Raw genomic sequence first — 22012 nt, 5'->3', positions numbered from 1 at the left:
AAACTATCCCCTACTACTACCAATGGCTAACTTCTAACAAGTTCTCTTTAGAGACACAGAGACCACAATGTTCAATTCAATTAATATTCAGTGAAAAAAAATGAATAAAATGCTGTACTATATGAAAAAGTGCAGATAAAAGTGTACTTAAATTTACCTATACATCCAGTTGACTGCAGGTAGATCTTAGCCAGCCAAAGCACAGATATTTTAGCAGAAATAACACAAGAAGTAACACTTATATGGCAAGACAAATCCTCTAGGCTAGGAGCTAAGCAAACAAAAACAATGAAATGAAACTACCCCCTACTGCCACAAACGGCTAACTTCTAACAAGTTCTCTGTAGAGACACAGAGACCACAATTTTCAATAAATATTTAGTGAAAAAAAAATAAAATGCAGTACTGTATGAAAAAGTGCAGGTAAAAATGTACTTAAATTCACTATATGTCCATTTGACTGCAGGTAGATCTTAGCCAGCCAAAGCTCAGATATTTTAGCAGAAATAACACAAGATGTAACACTCTGGGCTAAGAGCTAATCAAAGAATATCAATGAAATGAAACTACCCCCTACTTCTACCAAGCTAACTTCTAACAAGTTCTCTGTAGGGACACAAAGACCACAATTTTCATTGAAAAAAAATAAATATAAAATGCAGTACTATATGAAAAAGTTCAGATTAAAGTATACTTAAATTCGCTTATACTTCCAGTTGACTGCAGGTAGATCTTAGCCAGCCAAAGCTCAGATATTTTAGCAGAAATAACACAAGATGTACCACTTATATGGCAAGACAAACCTTATAGACTTGGATTCAAAGAAAATCAATGAAACAAAACTACTCCCTCCTACTAGCAATGGCTTCTAACAAGTTCTCTGTAAAGACACAGAGACCATAATTTTCAATTCAATTAATATTCAGTGAAAACAAATAAATAAAATGCAGTAGTATATGAAAAAATGCAGATTAAAGTGTTCTTAAATTCGCTTATATGTCCAGTTGATTGCAGGTTCATTTTAGCCAGCCAAAGCTCAGATATTTTAGCAGAAATAACACAAGATGTAACACATATGGAAAGACAAACCCTCTAGGCTTGTAGCCAAACAAAGAATATCAATGAAATGAAACTACCCCCTACTACTACCAATGGCCAACTTCTAACAAGTTCTCTGTAGAGACACAGAGACCACAATTTTCAATTCAATTAATATTCCATGAAAAAATAAATAAAATGCAGTACTGTATGAATAAGTACATTTAAATCTGCACTTTAATTCACATATATGTCCAGCTGACTGCAGGCAGATCTTAGCCAGTCAAAGCTCAGATATTGTAACAGAAATATCACAAGATGTAACACATATGGCAAGACATAACCCTCTAGGCGAGGGGCTAAACAAAGAATATCAATGAAATGAAACTACCTCCTACTGCTACCAATGGCTAAATTCTAACATGTTCTCTGTGGAGACACCAAGAACACAATTTTGAATTCAGTTAATATTCAGTGAAAAAAATAAAATGCAGTACTATATGAAAAAGTGCAGATTTAAGTGTACTTAAATTTGTGTATACGTCCAGTTGACTGCAGGCAGATCTTAGCCAGTCAAAACTCAGATATTTTAACAGAAATATCACAAGATGTAACACTGATATGGCAAGACAAACCCTCTAGGCTAGGAGCTAAACAAAAAATATCAATGAAACGAATCTACCCCGTATTGCTACTCATGGCTAACTTCTAACAAGGTCTCTGTAGAGACACAGAGATGTCAATTTTCAATTCAATTAATATTCAGTGAAAACAATGCAGTACTATATGAAATAGTGCAGATAAAAGTTTTCATAAATTCGCTTATACGTCCAGTTGACTGCAGGTATATCTTAGCCAGCCAAAGCTCAGATATTTTAGCAAAAGTCATACAAGATGTAACACTGATATGGCAAGACAAACCCTCTAGGCTAGGAGCTAAACAAAGAATATCAACAAAATGAAACTAGCCCTTACTGCTTCCCATGCTTAACATGGTCTCTGTAGAGACACAGATACCACAATTTTCAATTCAATTAATATTCAGTGAAAAAAAAATGCAGTAGTATATGAAAAAGTGCAGATAAGTGTTCTTAAATACGCTTATACATCCAGTTGACTACAGATAGATTTTAGCCAGCCAAAGCTCAGATATTTTAGCAGAATTAACACAAGATGTAACACGTATATGGCAAGACAAACCCTCTAGGCTAGGAGCTAAACAAAGAATATCAATGAAATAAAACTACTCCTTACTGCTACCAATGGCTAACTTCTAAGAAGTTCTTTGTAGAGACAAGGACCACAATTTTCAATTCAATTAATATTCAGTGAAAAAAATGAATAAAATGCTGTACTATATGAAAAAGTGCAGATAAAAGTGTACTTAAATTTACCTATACATCCAGTTGACTGCAGGTAGATCTTAGCCAGCCAAAGCACAGATATTTTAGCAGAAATAACACAAGACGTAACACTTATATGGCAAGACAAATCCTCTAGGCTAGGAGCTAAGCAAACAAAAACAATGAAATGAAACTACCCCCTACTGCCACAAACGGCTAACTTCTAACAAGTTCTCTGTAGAGACACAGAGACCACAATTTTCAATAAATATTTAGTGAAAAAAAAAATAAAATGCAGTACTGTATGAAAAAGTGCAGGTAAAAATGTACTTAAATTCACTATATGTCCATTTGACTGCAGGTAGATCTTAGCCAGCCAAAGCTCAGATATTTTAGCAGAAATAACACAAGATGTAACACTCTGGGCTAAGAGCTAATCAAAGAATATCAATGAAATGAAACTACCCCCTACTTCTACCAAGCTAACTTCTAACAAGTTCTCTGTAGGGACACAAAGACCACAATTTTCATTGAAAAAAAATAAATATAAAATGCAGTACTATATGAAAAAGTTCAGATTAAAGTGTACTTAAATTCGCTTATACTTCCAGTTGACTGCAGGTAGATCTTAGCCAGCCAAAGCTCAGATATTTTAGCAGAAATAACACAAGATGTACCACTTATATGGCAAGACAAACCTTATAGACTTGGATTCAAAGAAAATCAATGAAACAAAACTACTCCCTCCTACTAGCAATGGCTTCTAACAAGTTCTCTGTAAAGACACAAAGACCACAATTTTCAATTCAATTAATTTTCAGTGAAAAATAAAGAAAATTCAGTACTATATGAAAAAGTGCGGATTAAAGTGTATTTAAATTTGCTTATATGTCCAGTTGACTTCAGGTAGATCTTATCCAGCCAAAGCTCAGATATTTTAGCAGAAATAACACAAGATGCAACACTTATATGGCAAGACAAATCCTCTAGGCTAGGAGCTAAGCAAAGAATATCAGTGAAATGAAACTACCCCCTACTGCTACCAATAGCTAACTTCTAACTAGTTCTCTGTAGAGACACAGAGACTACAATTTTCAATTAATATTCAGTGAAAAAAATTAAATAAAATGCAGTGCTATATGAAAAAGTGCAGATAAAAGTGTACTTAAGTTCGCTCATACGTCCAGTTGACTGCAGGTAGATCTTAGCCAGCCAAAGCTCAGATATTTTATTACAAGTAACACAAGCTGTAACACTGATATTGCAAGGCAAACCTTCTAGGCTAGAAGCTAAACAAAGAATATCAATGAAATGAAACTACACCCTACAGCTACCCATGGCTAACTTCTAACAAGGTCTCTGTAGGGACACAGAGACCACAATTTTCAATTCAATTGATATTCAGTGAAAAAAATAAACAAAATGCAGTACTATATGAAAAAGCGTAGATAAAAGTGTACTTAAATTCGCTTATACATCCAGCTGACTGCAGGTAGATATTAGCCAGCCAAACCTCAGATATTTTAGCTGAAATAACACAAGATGCAACACTTATATGGCAAGACAAATCCTCTTGGCTAGGAGCTAAACAAGGAATATCAATGAAATAAAACTACCCCCTACTGCTAGCAATAGCTAACTTCTAACAAGTTCTCTGTAGAGACACAGACTACAATTTTTAATTAATACTCAGTGAAAAAATAATAAATAAAATGCAGTACTATATGAAAAAGTGCAGATAAAAGTGTAATTAAATTTGCTTATACTTCTAGTTGACTGCAGGTAGATCTTAGCCAGCCAAAGCTCAGATATTTTAGCAGAAGTAAAACAAGATGTAACACTGATTTGGCAAGACAAACCCTCTAGGCTAGGAGCTAATAAAAGAATATCAATGAAATGAATCGGGTCCCATACAGAATGCCGACAGCTCACAATGTCGACACCCATATGGCCAACGCCATATGGTCGACATTCAGAATATGGACAATGGGGAAACGTTATGTCCCAATAGTGCGGAATAGAAACATTTCCATTTCTGCACTGTAGTGCAATCTCGGAGTTGGTATATTAAAGGTACGAGGGGGATGCGGGGGGGACGTAGCCCCCATGCTAGCCCAAAAAATGGAAATTTTATTTTCCTTTTTATGCAGTTCTGGCACTGTCGATATTGTTAGTGTCGACCATTTGGCGGCTGCCATATGGGTGATGGTGTTTTGGGCTGTCAGTGTTTTGTAGGTGATCCAATGAATCTACCCCCTACTGCTTCCCATGGCTAACATCTAACAAGGTTTCTGTAGAGACACAAGAGACCACAATTTTCAATTCATTTAATATTCACTGAAAAAAAAAATAAAATGCATTAATTTATAAAAAAGTGCAGATAAAAGTGTACTTAAATTTTCTTATACATCCAGTTGACTACAGGTAGATCTTAACCAACCAAAGCTCAGATGTTTAAGCAGAAATAACACAAGATGTAACACTTATATGGCAAGACAAACCATGTAGGCTAGGAGCTAAACAAAGAATATCAATGAAATGAAAATACCCCGTACTGCTTCCAGTGGCCAACTTCTAACAAGTTCTCTGTACAGACAGAGACACCACAGTTTTCAATTCAATTAATATTCAATGAAGAAAAAATAAAATGCAGTACTATATGAAGAAGTGCAGATAAAAGTGTACCTAAATTCACTTATACTTCCAGTTGACTGCAGGTAGATCTTGGCCAGCCAAACCTCAGATATTTTAGCAGAAACAACACAAGATGTAACACCTAAATGGCAAGACAAAACCCTCTAGGCTAGGAGCTAAACAAAGAATATCAATGAAATGAAACTACTCTTTACTGCTAACAGTGGCTAACTTCTAACAAGTTCTCTGTAGAGACAGAGAGACCACAATTTTCAATATTCAGTGAAAAAAAAATAAAATGCAGTACTATATGAAAGTGCAGATAAAAGTGTACTTAAATTCGCTTATATGTCCAGTTGACTGCAGGTAGATCTTAGCCAGCCAAAGCACCGATATTTTAGCAGAAGGTAACACAAGATGTAACACTGATATGGCAAGACAAACCCTCTAGTCTAGGAGCTAAACAAAGAATAGCAATGAAATGAAACTACCACCTACTGCTACCAATGGCTAACATCTAACAAGTTCTCTGTAGAGACACAGAGACCATAATTTTCAATTCAACTAATATTCAGTGAAAACAAATAAATAAAATGCAGTAGTATATGAAAAAATGCAGATTAAAGTGTTCTTAAATTCGCTTATATGTCCAGTTGATTGCAGGTTCATTTTAGCCAGCCAAAGCTCAGATATTTTAGCAGAAATAACACAAGATGTAACACTTATATGGAAAGACAAACCCTCTAGGCTTGTAGCCAAACAAAGAATATCAATGAAATGAAACTACCCCCTACTACTACCAATGGCCAACTTCTAACAAGTTCTCTGTAGAGACACAGAGACCACAATTTTCAATTCAATTAATATTCCATGAAAAAATAAATAAAATGCAGTACTGTATGAATAAGTACATTTAAATCTGCACTTTAATTCACATATATGTCCAGCTGACTGCAGGCAGATCTTAGCCAGTCAAAGCTCAGATATTGTAACAGAAATATCACAAGATGTAACACATATGGCAAGACATAACCCTCTAGGCGAGCGGCTAAACAAAGAATATCAATGAAATGAAACTACCCCCTACTGCTACCAATGGCTAAATTCTAACATGTTCTCTGTGGAGACACCAAGAACACAATTTTGAATTCAGTTAATATTCAGTGAAAAAAATAAAATGCAGTACTATATGAAAAAGTGCAGATTTAAGTGTACTTAAATTTATGTATACGTCCAGTTGACTGCAGGCAGATCTTAGCCAGTCAAAACTCAGATATTTTAACAGAAATATCACAAGATGTAACACTGATATGGCAAGACAAACCCTCTAGGCTAGGAGCTAAACAAAAAATATCAATGAAACGAATCTACCCCGTACTGCTACTCATGGCTAACTTCTAACAAGGTCTCTGTAGAGACACAGAGATGTCAATTTTCAATTCAGTTAATATTCAGTGAAAACAATGCAGTACTATATGAAATAGTGCAGATAAAAGTTTTCATAAATTCGCTTATACGTCCAGTTGACTGCAGGTATATCTTAGCCAGCCAAAGCTCAGATATTTTAGCAAAAGTCATACAAGATGTAACACTGATATGGCAAGACAAACCCTCTAGACTAGGAGCTAAACAAAGAATATCAACAAAATGAAACTAGCCCTTACTGCTTCCCATGCTTAACATGGTCTCTGTAGAGTCACAGATACCACAATTTTCAATTCAATTAATATTCAGTGAAAAAAAAATGCAGTAGTATATGAAAAAGTGCAGATAAGTGTTCTTAAATACGCTTATACATCCAGTTGACTACAGATAGATTTTAGCCAGCCAAAGCTCAGATATTTTAGCAGAATTAACACAAGATGTAACACTTATATGGCAAGACAAACCCTCTAGGCTAGGAGCTAAACAAAGAATATCAATGAAATAAAACTACTCCTTACTGCTACCAATGGCTAACTTCTAAGAAGTTCTTTGTAGAGACAAGGACCACAATTTTCAATTCAATTAATATTCACTTAAAAAATAAAATAAAATGCAGTAATATATGAAAATGTGCAGATGGAAGTGTACTTAAATTCGCTTTTACATCCAGTTGACTGCAGGTAGATCTTAGCCAGCCAAAGCTCAGATATTTTAGCAGAAACAGCACAAGATGTAACACTTATATGGCAAGACAAACCCTGTAGGCTAGGAGCTAAACAAATGATATCAATTAAATGAAACTACCCCCCACTACTACCAAAGGCTAAATTCTAAAAAGTTATTTGTAGAGACACAGAGACCAACATTTTCAATTCAGTTAATATTCAGTGAAAAAAATAAACAAAATGCAGTTGTATATGAAAACGTGCAGATAAGAGTGTACTTTAATTCGCTTATTCATCCAGTTCATAGGTTGATACTAGGCTATCTGCCCTAGGGCATTTATAAGTCTAGCCAGAGTGTGTTTGGCTTTTGCCACCCTTTTAGATTAGTTGACTGTGCCTCTGTATAGTAGGTCACAGAAGGTAGCCCTTTTAAGGTTAGTTTACTGTATCTCTGTCAAGCAGGGACACAGAAGAGATCCCAGGGGTAAACTTACGATCTCCCATCCACTCATCAACATTTCTCTTGAAGAGGGTCAGTGAGGGGCTCTGCCTAACATGGATTGGTATTTTGTTCCAGAGTGAGGGGAGCCTCTGGGGTATGAATCTGTCCCTCCAGCATGTCCTATTTATTTCTGTGCTGAGGTTCAAGTCCCTGGAGCGTGTAGCTCTAAGGGATTTGGATTTCCTGAGGTGAAGCTTGTCCATTAATTCTGGGTTGGACATGGCTTTATACGTCAGACACAGATCGCCTCTGAGTAGGCGGTACGCAACTGAGTAGAGCTGGAGTTTCTTTAGCCGAACTGCATAGGGCATCTGTTTGAGCCCCTTGATCCTCTTGGTGAGATACTTTTGGGGTCTTTCCAGTTGCTGAAGGTGTCAGATAAGGTACATCCCAAACGAGGCATTGTACTCAATTATGGGCCTGATAAGTGATGAGTAGAGGGGCACAATGACCTCTCTTGATCTAGATGTGAACCCTTTCGTGATAAGGTCTTTCTAACCACTTTGGCAACGTGATTGTCAAAGGAGAGATTGCTATCTACTTGGGTCCCCAAGTCCCTAATTACTTCTTCCATACTTAATGGATTACCTCCTATATGGTAATTTGTGAGCACTTTGTTTTTCCCAAAGGGGATGATTATGCACTTTTTGGCATTTAGCTTTAGGCCATGGCTCTGGCACAAGTTATCCGTCTCTGTGAGACCTTTTTGGAGGATGCTTGTGTCAGCCGGAGAGTCGATTACAGCACCCAGTTTGCAGTCATCTGCGAACTTGGTCAGCCATAGTCCACCCATGTTAGCCTGTACCTTGGAGAAATATATACCGAACAAGAGAGGTCCCAGGACTGAGCCTTGTGGGACACCACTTGTAACTGGTTTAGAGTCTGACATGGCACCTGCTATTCTGACCATGTAGGTTCTTATCCCTGAGCCAGTTTGCAACCCATCTTGTGACATAGGGGTTGATATTTAAGCTGGTGAGCTTATTTATGATGCCTGAGTGGGGTATTGTGTCGAAGGCTTTTGCGAGGTCCAGGTAGGCTGTGTGGACTACCTTCCCTTCATCTATGGCTTTGGTAACTGTTTCAAAGAAGTCGACCAGGTTCAAGAGGCAAGATCTGCCCTTAACGAAGCCGAATTGGGTAGGATCCAGTGTCTGGAGGTTCCCAATGTCTTTGCTTATGATTTCCATGATGATTCGCTCCATAGCTTTGCAGATCAGGCTAGTCAGGCTTATAGGGCGACAGTTTCCGGGGTCTGTTGTGGCACCACCTTTGTGGAGTGGGGCCACTGTTGCTGTATGCCATTCCTTGGGTACATATCCTGTAGTAAGGCTGAGATTGAACAGTGACTTTATATGAGGGTTTAGTTCTTCTTGGAGCTCGTGTAAGACGCAGCCCGGGACACCGTCTGGTCCCATTGATGCTGTGTTTTTCACTTTGGAGAGGGCAGCTCTCACCTGTGCATCTGTGATCTCAGGAAGGCTACACTCTGTTGGGATAGACATTTGCTCTTTTGAGGGGGAATGGGGGGGGGAGTTTGCACTGAACGTTTCTGTCAGGATGTTGGCAATGTCTGTGGGTTCAGTGTATTTTTTGTCATTTTGAACTAACTCAGAACATATCTGGGAGTTGCCTCCCAGGTTTCTGACATAACTAAATAAGGCCTTGTAATTATCTTTAGTGTCTTGTGCAATTTTTCTTTCGAAGCTGGCCTTAGATGATTTTATGAGGGATCGTAGTTTCTTGCTAGTACTGATCAGTGGCGCCTTCCCTTTTTGGGATTTTGCTCTGTCATGTAGTAGCTTTCTCCTTCTGTTGTATAGCTTATTTATGGCCGGGGTCCACCAAACAGGTCTCCTGCCTTTGGGGGAGTGAGTCTTGGTTTTATTTGGGATAGCATGCTCTATGCATTCCTGTAGGTGTCCACAGAATGCTTTTGTAAAGGATTCTGCATTTTGGGCCATATTTTCCACTGGTCCGGGGGCTTTGAAGGATTCCACCTCAGTTTTGAGAAGTGTGAAGTTTGCTTTTGAGAAGTTCTTCACCGTGGTTTCCTTGGCTAGGGGTGGGGACAGAATATGGATGAACAGTGAGATTTGTTTATAGTCTGATCTTACCAATGAGGGGTATACCTCTGGTGTGGAGCATAGAGACCCCATGTTGGTGATGACCAGATGCAATATGTTTTCCCCTCTTGTGGGAGTGGTGACCAGTTGTTCCATAGCATTTGAGTTTATAAATTCTAGGAACCGTTGGGCGAGGGTGTTTGGGCTTGAGTAGTTTTCCCAATCGATGTTTGGGTAGTTGAAGTCACCCAATATAATAGTGTTTGGAGAGACCTTCATATTCTCCAGTGTTCTCAGGAAAGCCGAGTGAGGTTCCTGTGTTTGGGAGGGTGGTCTGTAGCAGGCTACAAACTGAAAGGCAGTTTTGTCCACTGTTAGTTGCACATAGATGGTCTGCTTCGTGCAGTGCCACTAACCTGGAGGTGTGGGTATCTTTGATAAATATGGATACTCCCCCTCCTTTTGTGGTTTGGTCCGAGTTTTGGGGCCGGAAAGCATGGTATGAAGTATAACCTGTTAGTGCTGGGGTGCTCTCGGGAGCCATGAACCAGGTTTCTGTTACTGCACAGATATCGATATTCTCCATACTTAGGAGAGTCTCGAGTGCATGCATCTTGAGGTTTAGACTTCTGGCGTTGAGCAGCATTACCCTTAGTTTTTTTTTCTTTGTGTTGTCTATGGGGGTGGGTTTGTCTTTTGAGCCTTGCCTAAAAAAGGCACTATGGGGGAGGCAAGAGCCTTTGCCAGTATTCGAAAACCCAGAGGTGACAGGTGCAAGCCGTCCCTAGCGAAGCAATGTGGCTTGTCGAGCATGTCATCTCAGGCTGACAGACACTGGATCCCCTTTGAATGACACCAATACTTTAGCCAATTGTTAAAATTTATCATTTTGTCTTTATACTGTGGCATCATTCTTGGTAAGGGTAAGATGCTACTCAAGGTCAGGGTCATACTAGCCTGGGCTACATGATCAAAGAGCTCCTGTACGTCTTTTTTCATGTAGTCCAGGGAGGAACGTCTCAGGTCATTCACACCAGCATGGACAATGACGGAGTCATATTTGTACTTGCTTTGGAGTGACGTTAGTGTTTGTGTTATGTGGCGGATCCTGGCATCCAACAGGCAGCTTACAGTGACCTTCTCCTTGTTCAGCCTGGTGAGTGGGACGTCAGTGTGTCTGACAACAGAATCACCTATTACAAGTGTATTAGGTGCGTTGTTTAGCCTTAAGGGCTGTGACTGTGTGGCACACTGACTTTGTGAGCTATGTGCTACGTGGATATAGTTTCGTGGTTGGTGTTGCTTGGATGTCTGCTTTGGAGGTCTCTGCTGCTTAGGCAGATTTTTATTTGGAGCCTCCGAGTATGTTTTTGTGTGCTTGTGTTTGGTTTCCTGATGCGATAGGTCTATGTGAGACTGGATTTGTGGTGTGTGTGGTTACCTTCTCCTCCTGACAGGCTGTGCTAGTACTGGGTTGAGAGAGCTTACTCTCCAGTTTGGCTATATAGTTGCATCTCTCACATATATTGACAGTTGACTGCAGGTAGATCTTATCCAGCCAAAGCTCAGATATTTTTGCAGAAATGACATAAAATGTAACAATTATATTGCAAGGCAAACCCTCTAGGCTAGATGAATCTACCCCCTACTGCTACCAATGGCTAACCTCTAACAAGTTCTCTGTAGAGACACAGAGACGACAATTTTCAATTCAGTTAATATTCAGTGAAAAAATAAAATAAAATGCAGCACTATATGAAAAAGTGCAGGTAAAAGTGTACTTAATTCGCTTATGCATCCAGTTGACTGCAGGTAGATCTTAGCCAGCCAAAACTCAGATATTTTAGCAGAAATAACACAAGATGTAACCCCTATATGGCAAGACAAACCCTCTAGGCTAGGAGCTGAACAAAGAATATCAATGAAAGGAAACTACCCCCTTCTTTTACCAATAGCTAACTTCTAACAAGTTCTCTGTAGAGACACAGAGACCACAATATTCAATTCAATTAATATTCAGTGAAAAAAAAATAAAGAAAATGTAGTACTGTATGAAAAAGTGCAGTCCTTTTAGTCTTATACAAAGGTCAGGCATATTTTTATCAACAAGCGGAGAAGTTGAGGATAGCAATTAATAAAGAGCTGAAGGATTTTATCTGGGAGGGGAAGATGGCAAGTGTCAAGTGGGATAAGATGATTCTTCCAGTAGAACAAGGTGTATTGGGATTACCCAATTTGAAGGGATATTTCAGAGCTATACAGTTAAGGCTGCTATACATAGCACGAGCAGAAACGTATAATTCAGAGTGGAAAGGGATGATGATGAAATGGGGGTGAGGCTCAAGAAACAAGGAAAGACTAGGATTTTGCATGCAGTCCTTTAAGGAGAATAACAATAATCATAGAGAATATTATATTCATAAAGTAGCAGAAAGTATTCTAAGAACTAAGCCAACACGGGAATGAAGAAAGGAAATTCTGCTGATAGGGATGATTGTAATTAAGGATACAGACAATAGGCAAGAGGAGGCTGGAATTTATTGGAGAACACTGGCAAGGAACAGAGGTGTTAGACACAAATATCTAGAGAGGGAAAGGTAATAGAATCGGAGGATGCCAAGAATTTATTTGGACTGCAGGTTAGAGACATACCTGTTAACCTCTTTGAGCAAGAACTCTGGACAAAACCATTAAAAAATGTGGGACAGAGGCCCAAAAAATAGGGAGAATTGTTAAATATTGCTCTACCAAACTTAGAAAGTTGATAGAATAACAGGTTGTGCATTAGCATGAATTTTCTGATGTGTGTGAAGTCTGAAACTCAAATGCCTCACATTATTTTCTAACTTTAGTCTTTAATGATTTGCCACCAATTTGCCAGGAAACTAGTTTTATGAAAAACGAACCAAAAATTTGAGGTTAAAATCTGAACATTCTGTGAAAATTTGTACAGTTGAGAGGTATGAGATTGCCTTCACTATCCAGGATCAATATCAGAGTATAGGCAAAGAGAAAGAAATGGGGGGGTAGTCCTAAACGAAACACCAGCACTAGTGGAGTTTTTAGTAGAATCGAGAACAGAAGCTGCTGTTAAAAAAGGAATAATTAATAGGGCATATACAATATTGCATAACTATAACAGTCAATCAGAGTAGGTTTTAAAGGATTGGGAAGAGAGATTGGATAAGCAGTTCACAAAGAAACAATGTGGGGATATATGTTTGTCTCCCAAATATTCAACAAAATTTAGAAGATTTAGGATTTGTGCTTGGAAATGTTTACATAAATATTTTTGTACCCCAAGTAGACTCCAGAGAATTCTTCCTCAGGTAGACAACAAGTGGATGTGTGATGGGGAAGAAAAGGGTAATTGGGAACATCTTTTCTGGGAGTGTAATTATCAGAGATACTGGGTGAGCAAATTGGAGTAACTAGGAAAATTATTTTTTTGAGCTATGATAGACGGAATTGCTAGACATATTAGGGCCTTGCTGAGTCTAATTATGGTGGCTGCCAAAAAAGCAATTACTAGAAAATGGAAATCAAAGTCTAAACTAACTGTACTAGAAGTGACTATAGTAACAGAGATAAAACAACTGGAATTGGGATCTTCAGAAAAGGGTAGGAATAAATTACCTGGGGAAAAATGGGAATTGTTTGAACAAAACATACAGGGAGGCATGAGGTTTAAAAGATGGCAGGATTTGAATGAGGTATGTAATGCTTGACTGACAATGATTGGGTAGATTATATGAGATGTATAATGTTTGCAGCTATAATTGTGTCAATGTGGTATATGATGTAAAATACTTAACAACTGGGATTGTTTCAATATGGTTTGTTTTCATTGATATAAATGTATGATTGTCTATGTCATAAGTGATAATTTAATAAAGATGTTTCTTGTTTAAAAAAACAAGAGTATCCACACACTTCTACCCGTAATACAGCTCCACTTACATGTTTCAGCAAAAGCACCAGCCTGTTTTATCACACTTAAACTAGCCCATGTTTTGTTGTTTTTCACCTTTGTTTTTGTCTGTCTGTCCTCAACATATGGAAACTTTAACTTCCCATCAAGTCTTGCCTGGTTGAGCCTCATATGAAGCTACTGCGATTTTGTGTAGTTAGAGATCCCACATATGCAGTGACATCAGCATGACTGTGTGTATTACTGCAGATGTGTAGGCTTTGCCTGCTGGTATTTTCCACTTTGCTATGTTTACATTTTTCTGACTTTTTTCTGACCACTTACACAGGGCTGTCTGGTGGTAAGCAGAAATCCAAGCCATCTCCCAAGGAAAGAACAAATGTCGTCAGGATGAAAGATTAAAATGTTGCTGCTTGTATCAGTCAGACAGAAGACTGAAATACTCTACATATACGATGGTTGTGCACCACAGAATTATGCATTTGTTACCACTTGTTTTGTTTTATAGTTATCCTCTCAGTACAATAACAACAATGTTCCATGGTAGTTTTGTAGTGTAGGTCAATCACAGAAATTAAAGAACCTTGTGGAACAAAGAATCTCAACAAAGGGTGAAGGCCATTACTGTTTTCACAAGGTAGAAGAAAGGAGAATGCTAAGATGCAGGACATGGGTAAGATATAGTGTTGCCCTGGAGAACTCTGGCATATCAGAAAAGATGGTAGTTCTGTTTATTGTAGCCTACAGTATGCAGTTCAGTTATCCTTAATTTAGGTAAACGTAAAAGTCATGACTGAACTACAGTTGAGTGAAATATGATTGATTACATCCGAAGAAGCATTTGCGGGGGTGGCAAACAGTCTGACTGCCTTTTGTAGGGGAACCTTACTGTATTCTACCATCTGGTTCTAACCTATCTGGCAGCTGTAGTCCTCCGGATAGGTAGGGTGTATTTCCATAGATGTTGTTTTGGGGCTTCTAACAGATTTGATAAAACTGCTTTTATAAACTAAGTTATTTTAAGTCACTATTTGATCCTTTGTCATGTAACCTTAAAAGGTTTTGGTTGCATAAAGGTAAAGATATTCAGAAGTGCAAAAGCAAAAGTTCTCGTAGTTAGTAGTAAACACTGTAAGCCTAGAATTATTTTTTTTTCAAGCCATAAGATTTAAAATGTGTTTTAAGTAAAAGATTAGGACTTAAATGTGTAAATACTACACTGTCGACTGATTTATTCATACTTGTGAAGGGGAGTAACAAATTTGACAACTCAGACGTTCTTTTTTTACTTAATTATGTTGCTTTGGCATATAAATACTTAACTCTTTCATTTAGCAAGAGTTGGTCCAACAGTGCCTCGACAAGACAGACCAGTCCGAGAGGGTACGAAAGTTGCCTCCATAGAAACTGGGCTAGCAGTAGCAGCTGCCAAGTTATCCAAACAGGTAAGCCATACTCATGTAAGCAATGCAAGACTTAAGGAAAATTTCCCCATTTTTGTAATGTTGCCCAGAGAAAACATTAATGTTTTTGCTGAATGTTATATTAGGTTGACACATTTTTCTGTATGAATATCATTATATTTATATTTTTATGTTGCTGTTTTAGACTGTGTGTGTGTGTGCGTGTGTATGTATGTGTGTGAGTGTGTCCAAAACTACATATCATATAACAAGTATTTTGCACTTAAAGGCCATACTCACCAGCATTTATTTTGACGTTATTTTGTTTGTGTATAGATTTACCAACACGCAGTCTGTATTATTCAATCTTTCTGATTTAACTATGTATGAGGAAGCCATTATGAAACAGTTGTCTTAGAACTGAGATGCACATCAGATTAAAGACAATCTAGTGACTTTTTTAAACTGCTTACCTAATAGTTGTCTGATTATTATCAAAGTAAATAAAAAAATGATGTGCATGCACTCTCTGAAGAGGGAATCCCAAAGTAAAAAAAACTGTTAACTTTAGCATATGCTACTATAAGGTGGTACTGAGACACATACCCTACTGTCTAAATGTACTAAACTCCAAGTTTGCTACACTTTTTACTAAATTGCATCTCATCAGTAGACACATTACTGGTTTTGGGGGGGTTCTGTTTGAGAAGGCATATGCAGTATATTATTCTTTGCTGTGGTAAGGCTTGGGTACAGGATACTTACTGACATTTTGCAACTAAGTTATAACCAGTAGTCCTTCAATTTGTGACTTGAATCTGAAACAGTTTTGAATTCCAGGTTTGCAATGATTTTTCATTCTGCTACAGTAAAGATCATTACTGTTCTTCAAACTGAGATGATTGTGAGCAGTCCTGTAGTGCTTTTAAACTGTATTCCCTTATAACCCCACATTCCTCATTTTTTGAAGTTTCATTTAGTGATGGCATACAGCTTAAGATTTTTTTTTATTACCAGAGATGGTTCCCCAGATTGCACAGGCAAATGTTTTCCACTTTGTCTTTGTCAAAAATGTCTTAGAATGAGTTTGAACATCAGAGTCTTGATGTATATTGTAAGGCCAGTGCACAGGAAAATTCAGGGGAAGAAGTCACATCCTGATTCAAAGAAAGCCACCAATTAAGGCTGCCAAAATGATATGTTCCTGACCACACGGGTACCTTACTTGAAGCACACATGTATACAAGCTGCATGGCATTAATAAGACTAATAAAATTTAGAGACAGTTTGACTGTATACTGAATCTTTCTGCAACAGTGGAATGTCAGTGCATGTATAGACATCTCCATTCAGGTGTGAGTTCACTGTGCTGCAGTGGAAATGTTGTTTATGGTTCCCTTAGCTACTCCTCTAGCAAAAGCTCAGACACACACACAGGTACATTACAGCAGAGCAGTATCCTTTGGTGTCTCATGTTACAAATGCACCTGCTGTGATACTGTAAAAGGTCTTATGCACAAGTGTGTGTGTGTGTGTGTTATCTGTTTATTATATATCTATATATATATATATATATATATATATATATATATATATACACATATGTATATGCATATCTATATATATATCTATATATATGCATATCTATATATATGCATATCTATATATATATATATATATATATATATATATATATATATATATATATATATATATATACACACACACACACACACACACGCACATATATGTGTATATATATATATATATATATATATATATATATTACATACATATATACATATATGTATGTGTGTGTCTGTATATATACACACACACACAATCCACACAAGCTAGAAAAGTGGTGCACAGCGCAAAAAGATTCACACCAAATCAAACCATATAGATAAATATAAATATCCTTTATTGGAAAATCAAACATCGACAGACCTGGGTTTCATCAGCTAGCTTTATCAGTAATGGGTTATTTAAGAAAAGAATTGCCCAATAAATACTAAAATTTTCAGTCCCATGGCATACAAACAGGAAGTGATCTGTACTAAGCTGATTAATGTAACCAAAAACAAACAAATTCACATATGTTTATATTAAATAAAACAGTAGAATCTGAAGTTGTTGCTTTCATTTGATCCTCAACAGACTCAGCAGCATACTCTAGCATCGGATCCAAACTCCTAGCTCCTCCCTTACCCATGATGCCCCCATCTCTCTCCTTCCCTCAGATCTCATTTGCAGCTCATTTGAACAGCAGCATGGTTCCTTAGCTCCAAGCTCTGTGGTAGTAAGTGGTTATTTTTCTTGGGTCTCTTTCGCTCTTCTGTCATCTCTTCGCAAATCTTCTACCAGGAAGGTTTATTCAAATAAATGGAAGTGTTTCTCAATCTGGACCTCCTCAGCATGATTTGGATGCTTTCACTGTGCCAGTTTAGGCCATTTTGGAATTTCTGGTGAACATTTTTAACCATGGCGGTAGTTTCTCTAAGGTTAAGGTTCAACTGGCAGCAATTTCTAACTTTCACATAGGCAAAAATATGGCTTCATTGGCTTCTTCTAAACTTTGTAAGGCCTTTTTGAAAGGTACCTTTTGACTTAGGCCTTCGATTAAGGATCCAGCGCCCCCTTGGGATCTTACTTTTGTGCTGCAGGCCTTGGTTCTTCTACTTTCGAACCAGTAGCCAAGGTTGATTTGCAGTTTCCATCATGGAAAACAGCCTTTTTGGTAGCAATTACCTCAGGCAAGAGGGTTTCTGAGATTCAAGCCTCCTTATATGATCTTCCATAAAGATAGGGTGTCCCTGCGGACTAATCCATCCCTTTTACCAAAGGTAGCATCTGAGTCTAATACTAACCAGGTTATCAGTTTACCAGTTTTCTTTCCAAATTTCCAAAATAAGGGAGAGTACAAATTGCACTTGCTTGATGTTCACAGGCAGCTGCATTTTGATTTTCATAGAACAAAATCCTTTTGTAAGTTGGATCAACTTTCCTTCTCCAGACCTTTCTTGGGAAAGTCTATTTGTAAAGTGACTATTGCTCAATGGACATCTGAATGCATTTCAATGGCCTATCAAGCCAAAGGGTTATCTCCACCAGGACATGTCTAGGTGCATTCCACCAGGTCTCTCGCTACTTCAGTGACTTTTTGGTCCAGGGTTTCATAAGATAATATCTGTTCTGCAGCTACCTGGCTTAATTGCACACATTTATCTCCTATTATAAATTGGACCTTCTTTCTAGGGGCAGGGCATCCTTTGGCTGAGCTGTGCTCTGGAACATTTTTCCATGAGGACCTCTCAGGGTTATTGGTAGCTGGGGACTCTGTCCCTCAGATTGAAGATCATATGAAAGCAAAAACTTCAGATAAATAAGTTATGTACTTACCATAACGTTCCATCTGAGTTGTTGCTTTCCATTTGTCTTCAACCGTCCCTCCCTCCTTCTCCCTGCCTTGTGTGGGTTTTGTAATGAACCAGATGGCAGAATCATAGTCCCTCGCTAGTCTTCCCTTTGATAAGCCTTTTGTGTGTTATGCCAGGTTGATAGGCATATTGTCTAGGTTGGGTTGCTGCTGTTCTGCAACAAACTCGATCTGAGGGGAGGTGGGAGATAGAAGCATTATGGATAGGGGAGGAGCTTGGAGTTTGGATCTGATGCTGGAGTATGCGGCCGAGTCGGATCCCTGCTGGATTCAAGTCACTCAGGTTGAAGACAAATGGAAAGCAACAACTCAGATGGAACATTATAGTAAGTATATAACTTACTTTTATCCTAAAACACTATCCTGAGTACATTCATTAACTGCATTAATCTGACAGCTAGAGACAGAAATAATTATACATTTCCACAATAATAAAGCAAAAGTGTTCATTCAATCCTTTTGTTTAAAACTACTTGTGGTCTGTCCCACATAAAAAGCACAACAGCATATAACTTAATAAATCACCCAACTCGTGATACATGTAATAAGATCAGGGGTCTTATTACATGTATCACCCAACTTGTGATACATGTAATAAGACCCCTGATCTCAAAAGTCCTATTAGTATTTACAGATGTAAAAATCTTGTTCTACAAACCCCTATACAATATGCACAGGGAGTACCCAAAACACTCACTAAGGAAGAACAAAAAGATTTTTTATGACTAGGCAGCACTGACCCAACAACTGACATTTATGACAGCTGAACATAGCATGTCCAGGAAGAATATCAAAAAAGAGATCTGTTGTTAACAGATTCCAGTGTTTTGGAATTATATTTTTAATTAAATGAGTGCTAGTGCCAAAAGTAGTCAAAAAACAAAAATGAGTTACCATCAGATTTAACTTGACTATTATACTGGAGTAAGTCAGGTCTAGACTTATTAAATGGCAACTAACAGCCTTCAGACATATAGTTCATATTATAATCTCTAAGATGAAACCACTCATCCATAGTATTTGCCTCCCTAATATAGTCTTGATCAACATTATTCCAAGAATCCTAAGATACTGGGATTTAGGGATATTGTTAATAAAATGTTTAGGATGACAGCTCAAGGCTAATTAAAAGGAATTCTTGGCGAATGGTTTGACATGAGGAACTGTGGTAATTTTACCATCAAAATCCTTTTTAAGTCGATATCCAAACAACTAATATTATTCTGATTAAAATAAATAGTAAAACCAATATCAAACTTATTACTCTTCAAGAAATCCAAAAAGGATGAGTGATACGTGATTACCCTTCAAAACCATCCAGCAATCATCTAGAAAGCCCATCCATACTTTAATATCCGATAAAAACATATTATCTTCTCCATTGCAAGTAAAACTCTAAGCCAAAAAGCCCAAAAAACGCCTGCATAATGAGAGCAAAGTTAACACATATGGTAGTTCTCCTGATCTGATGTTAACATGCCCCATTAAAATAAAAAAAACATATTTAGTTAACAATTCTTCAAGAATAACCAACAAGAACCATTAACTTCATAAGATAAATGTAAACCAATTCCAAAAAAATAATGTACAACCCTTAGACCTCCCTCATGGGGTATATTAGTGTATAAAGAGGTCACATGTAGTGTACACATAGTATCAGATTGAACCAATGGCATATTCTTAATCACATTGAAAAAAAGCTGTGGAATCCATCAGTCAAGCTGGTATTAAATCCAAATCCAGCAATGGCTTTAAATACCCTTCCAAATAACATTAAATGTGTTCAGTTATTGAAACAATACCAGCTACAATTGGTCTCACTAAAGGTAAGAAAAAGCATTCTCATGAATTTTAGGTAGTAGGTAGAACCTCTGTGAAACAGGATTATCACAATTAATTGTGCGTAATTGGGAGGATATAATCCCCCTGTCAACTGCCAAATTTAACACGTCACAATTTTATTTTGGAAAAAGGGGTAGGATCCAACATCATCTTATGATAAAAAGAGAAATCAGACAGCTACTTGTTTGCTTCTTCATTATAATCTTTACACGATCAAATAACCACTGCTCCACCTGTATCAGACATGGCAATAACTACATCACCCCTTAATTTTAAATAATTCAATGCTTGTTTTTCCTCTAAAGACAAGTTATAGTCAAAATTCCTGAATAAATGGAACTCCCCATTGTTCAAATCCTTCATAATATTATTTTCAAACAGTTTAACAATGGGATGATATAGGGCAGAAAAGCAGATTTCCTAAATTTAAAATAATTAAATTCAGATGCAGAATGAAGAACAAACCAGTACTTCATATTCATAGGTTGGTAGTAGGCTATCAGCCCTAGGGCCTATACAAGACTAGCCATAACAATACCCTGGCTATTTCTTACCACACTATTTACTTCCCTGGACCCCTGTCTAGCAGGGCAACTGACGTGATCCCCAGGGTGAATTTCCTTTCTCCCATCCAATCGTCAAGATTCCTTTTGAAGAGGGTCAAAGAGGTGCTCTGCTTGACATGTATAGGTAGTCTATTCTAGAGTCTGAGTCGTCTCGGTCAGGAACCTATCCCTCCAGCATGTTTTGCTTATTTTGATGACAAGGTTTAGATCCCTGGAGCATGTGGCTCTGAGGGATTGGGATTTCTTTTAAGTGTAGCATGTCCAACAGCTCTGGGTTTGACATGGCCTTGTATGTTAAGCAGATATCGCCTCTGAGTAGACGATATGCGATGAGTATAGCTGGAGTTTTTTAAGGCGGTCAGCGTAGGGCATCTGCTTTAGGCCTGTGATTCTTTTAGTGAGGTATTTCTGTGGCCTTTCCAGTTGTTGCAGATGTATTGAGAGGTACATACCAAACGGGTCTTGTATTCTATAATGGGTCTAATGAGGGATGAGTACAGTGGGACAATGACCTCCTTTTTTCTGGATTTTCTGACTGTTGTGACGATGTGGTTATCGAAGGTGAGACCACTGTCCACCTGTGTCCCTAAGTCTCTTATCACACTTTCGGTGTTTAGTGTATGTTTTTTCCCAAAGGGGATAACTGTACATTTCTTGGCATTGAGCTTGAGCCCATGGCTCTGGCACAAAGCATCTGTTTCTGTAAGGCCCTTTTGTAGAGTATCCACATCATTTGGGGATTCAGTAATGGCTCCCAGTTTGCAGTCATCTGTGAACTTTGTTAGCCAGAGTCCCTTAGTGTTGGCCTGTACTTCAGAGAAGTAGATGCAGAGCAGTCCCAGGACTGAACCCTGAGGTACTCCACTTGTCTGGAGCTGGATTTGGCTACTTTTACACTGTGGGTTCTGTCAGTAAGCCAGTTGGCAACCCATCGAGTGACGTAGGGATTAATGCCCAGCTTAGTAAATCTGTGTATGATTCCAGAGTGAGGGATAGTGTCAAAGGCCTTGGTGAGGTCCAGATAGGCTGTGTTAGGGTTAGCATAATTCTTTGTAAAACAAATACCGGTATACGAGCCAATCAAAAACGTGCACAGCGGACCCTCTTCTGTTCAGTGCGGAACATCAAGCAGTTCCGTATTGAACTGAGCTCTGTTTT

The 22012-nt window shown here is 38.0% G+C and overlaps 1 protein-coding gene across 5 annotated transcripts in view; it reads left to right on the top strand.

Annotated features, from left to right (window-relative positions):
• Positions 1-22012, top strand: part of PHF2 (PHD finger protein 2) — a 3400138-nt gene that overhangs the window by 2883432 nt on the left and 494694 nt on the right. For all 5 annotated transcript variants that reach the window (XM_044078128.1, XM_044078127.1, XM_044078125.1 and 2 more), the window contains exon 21: positions 14940-15049. In XM_044078128.1, the coding sequence (XP_043934063.1) occupies positions 14940-15049 (110 nt within the window). The remainder of the gene's footprint in view (positions 1-14939; positions 15050-22012) is intronic.

This window comes from Protopterus annectens, chromosome 7.part0 (assembly GCF_019279795.1).
Source record: "Protopterus annectens isolate FY-2018-M chromosome 7.part0, PAN1.0, whole genome shotgun sequence".
NCBI classification, from domain to species: domain Eukaryota; kingdom Metazoa; phylum Chordata; order Ceratodontiformes; family Protopteridae; genus Protopterus; species Protopterus annectens.
Note: the sequence above shows the minus strand (reverse complement) of the source record. Positions and strands in the feature narration are given on the sequence as shown.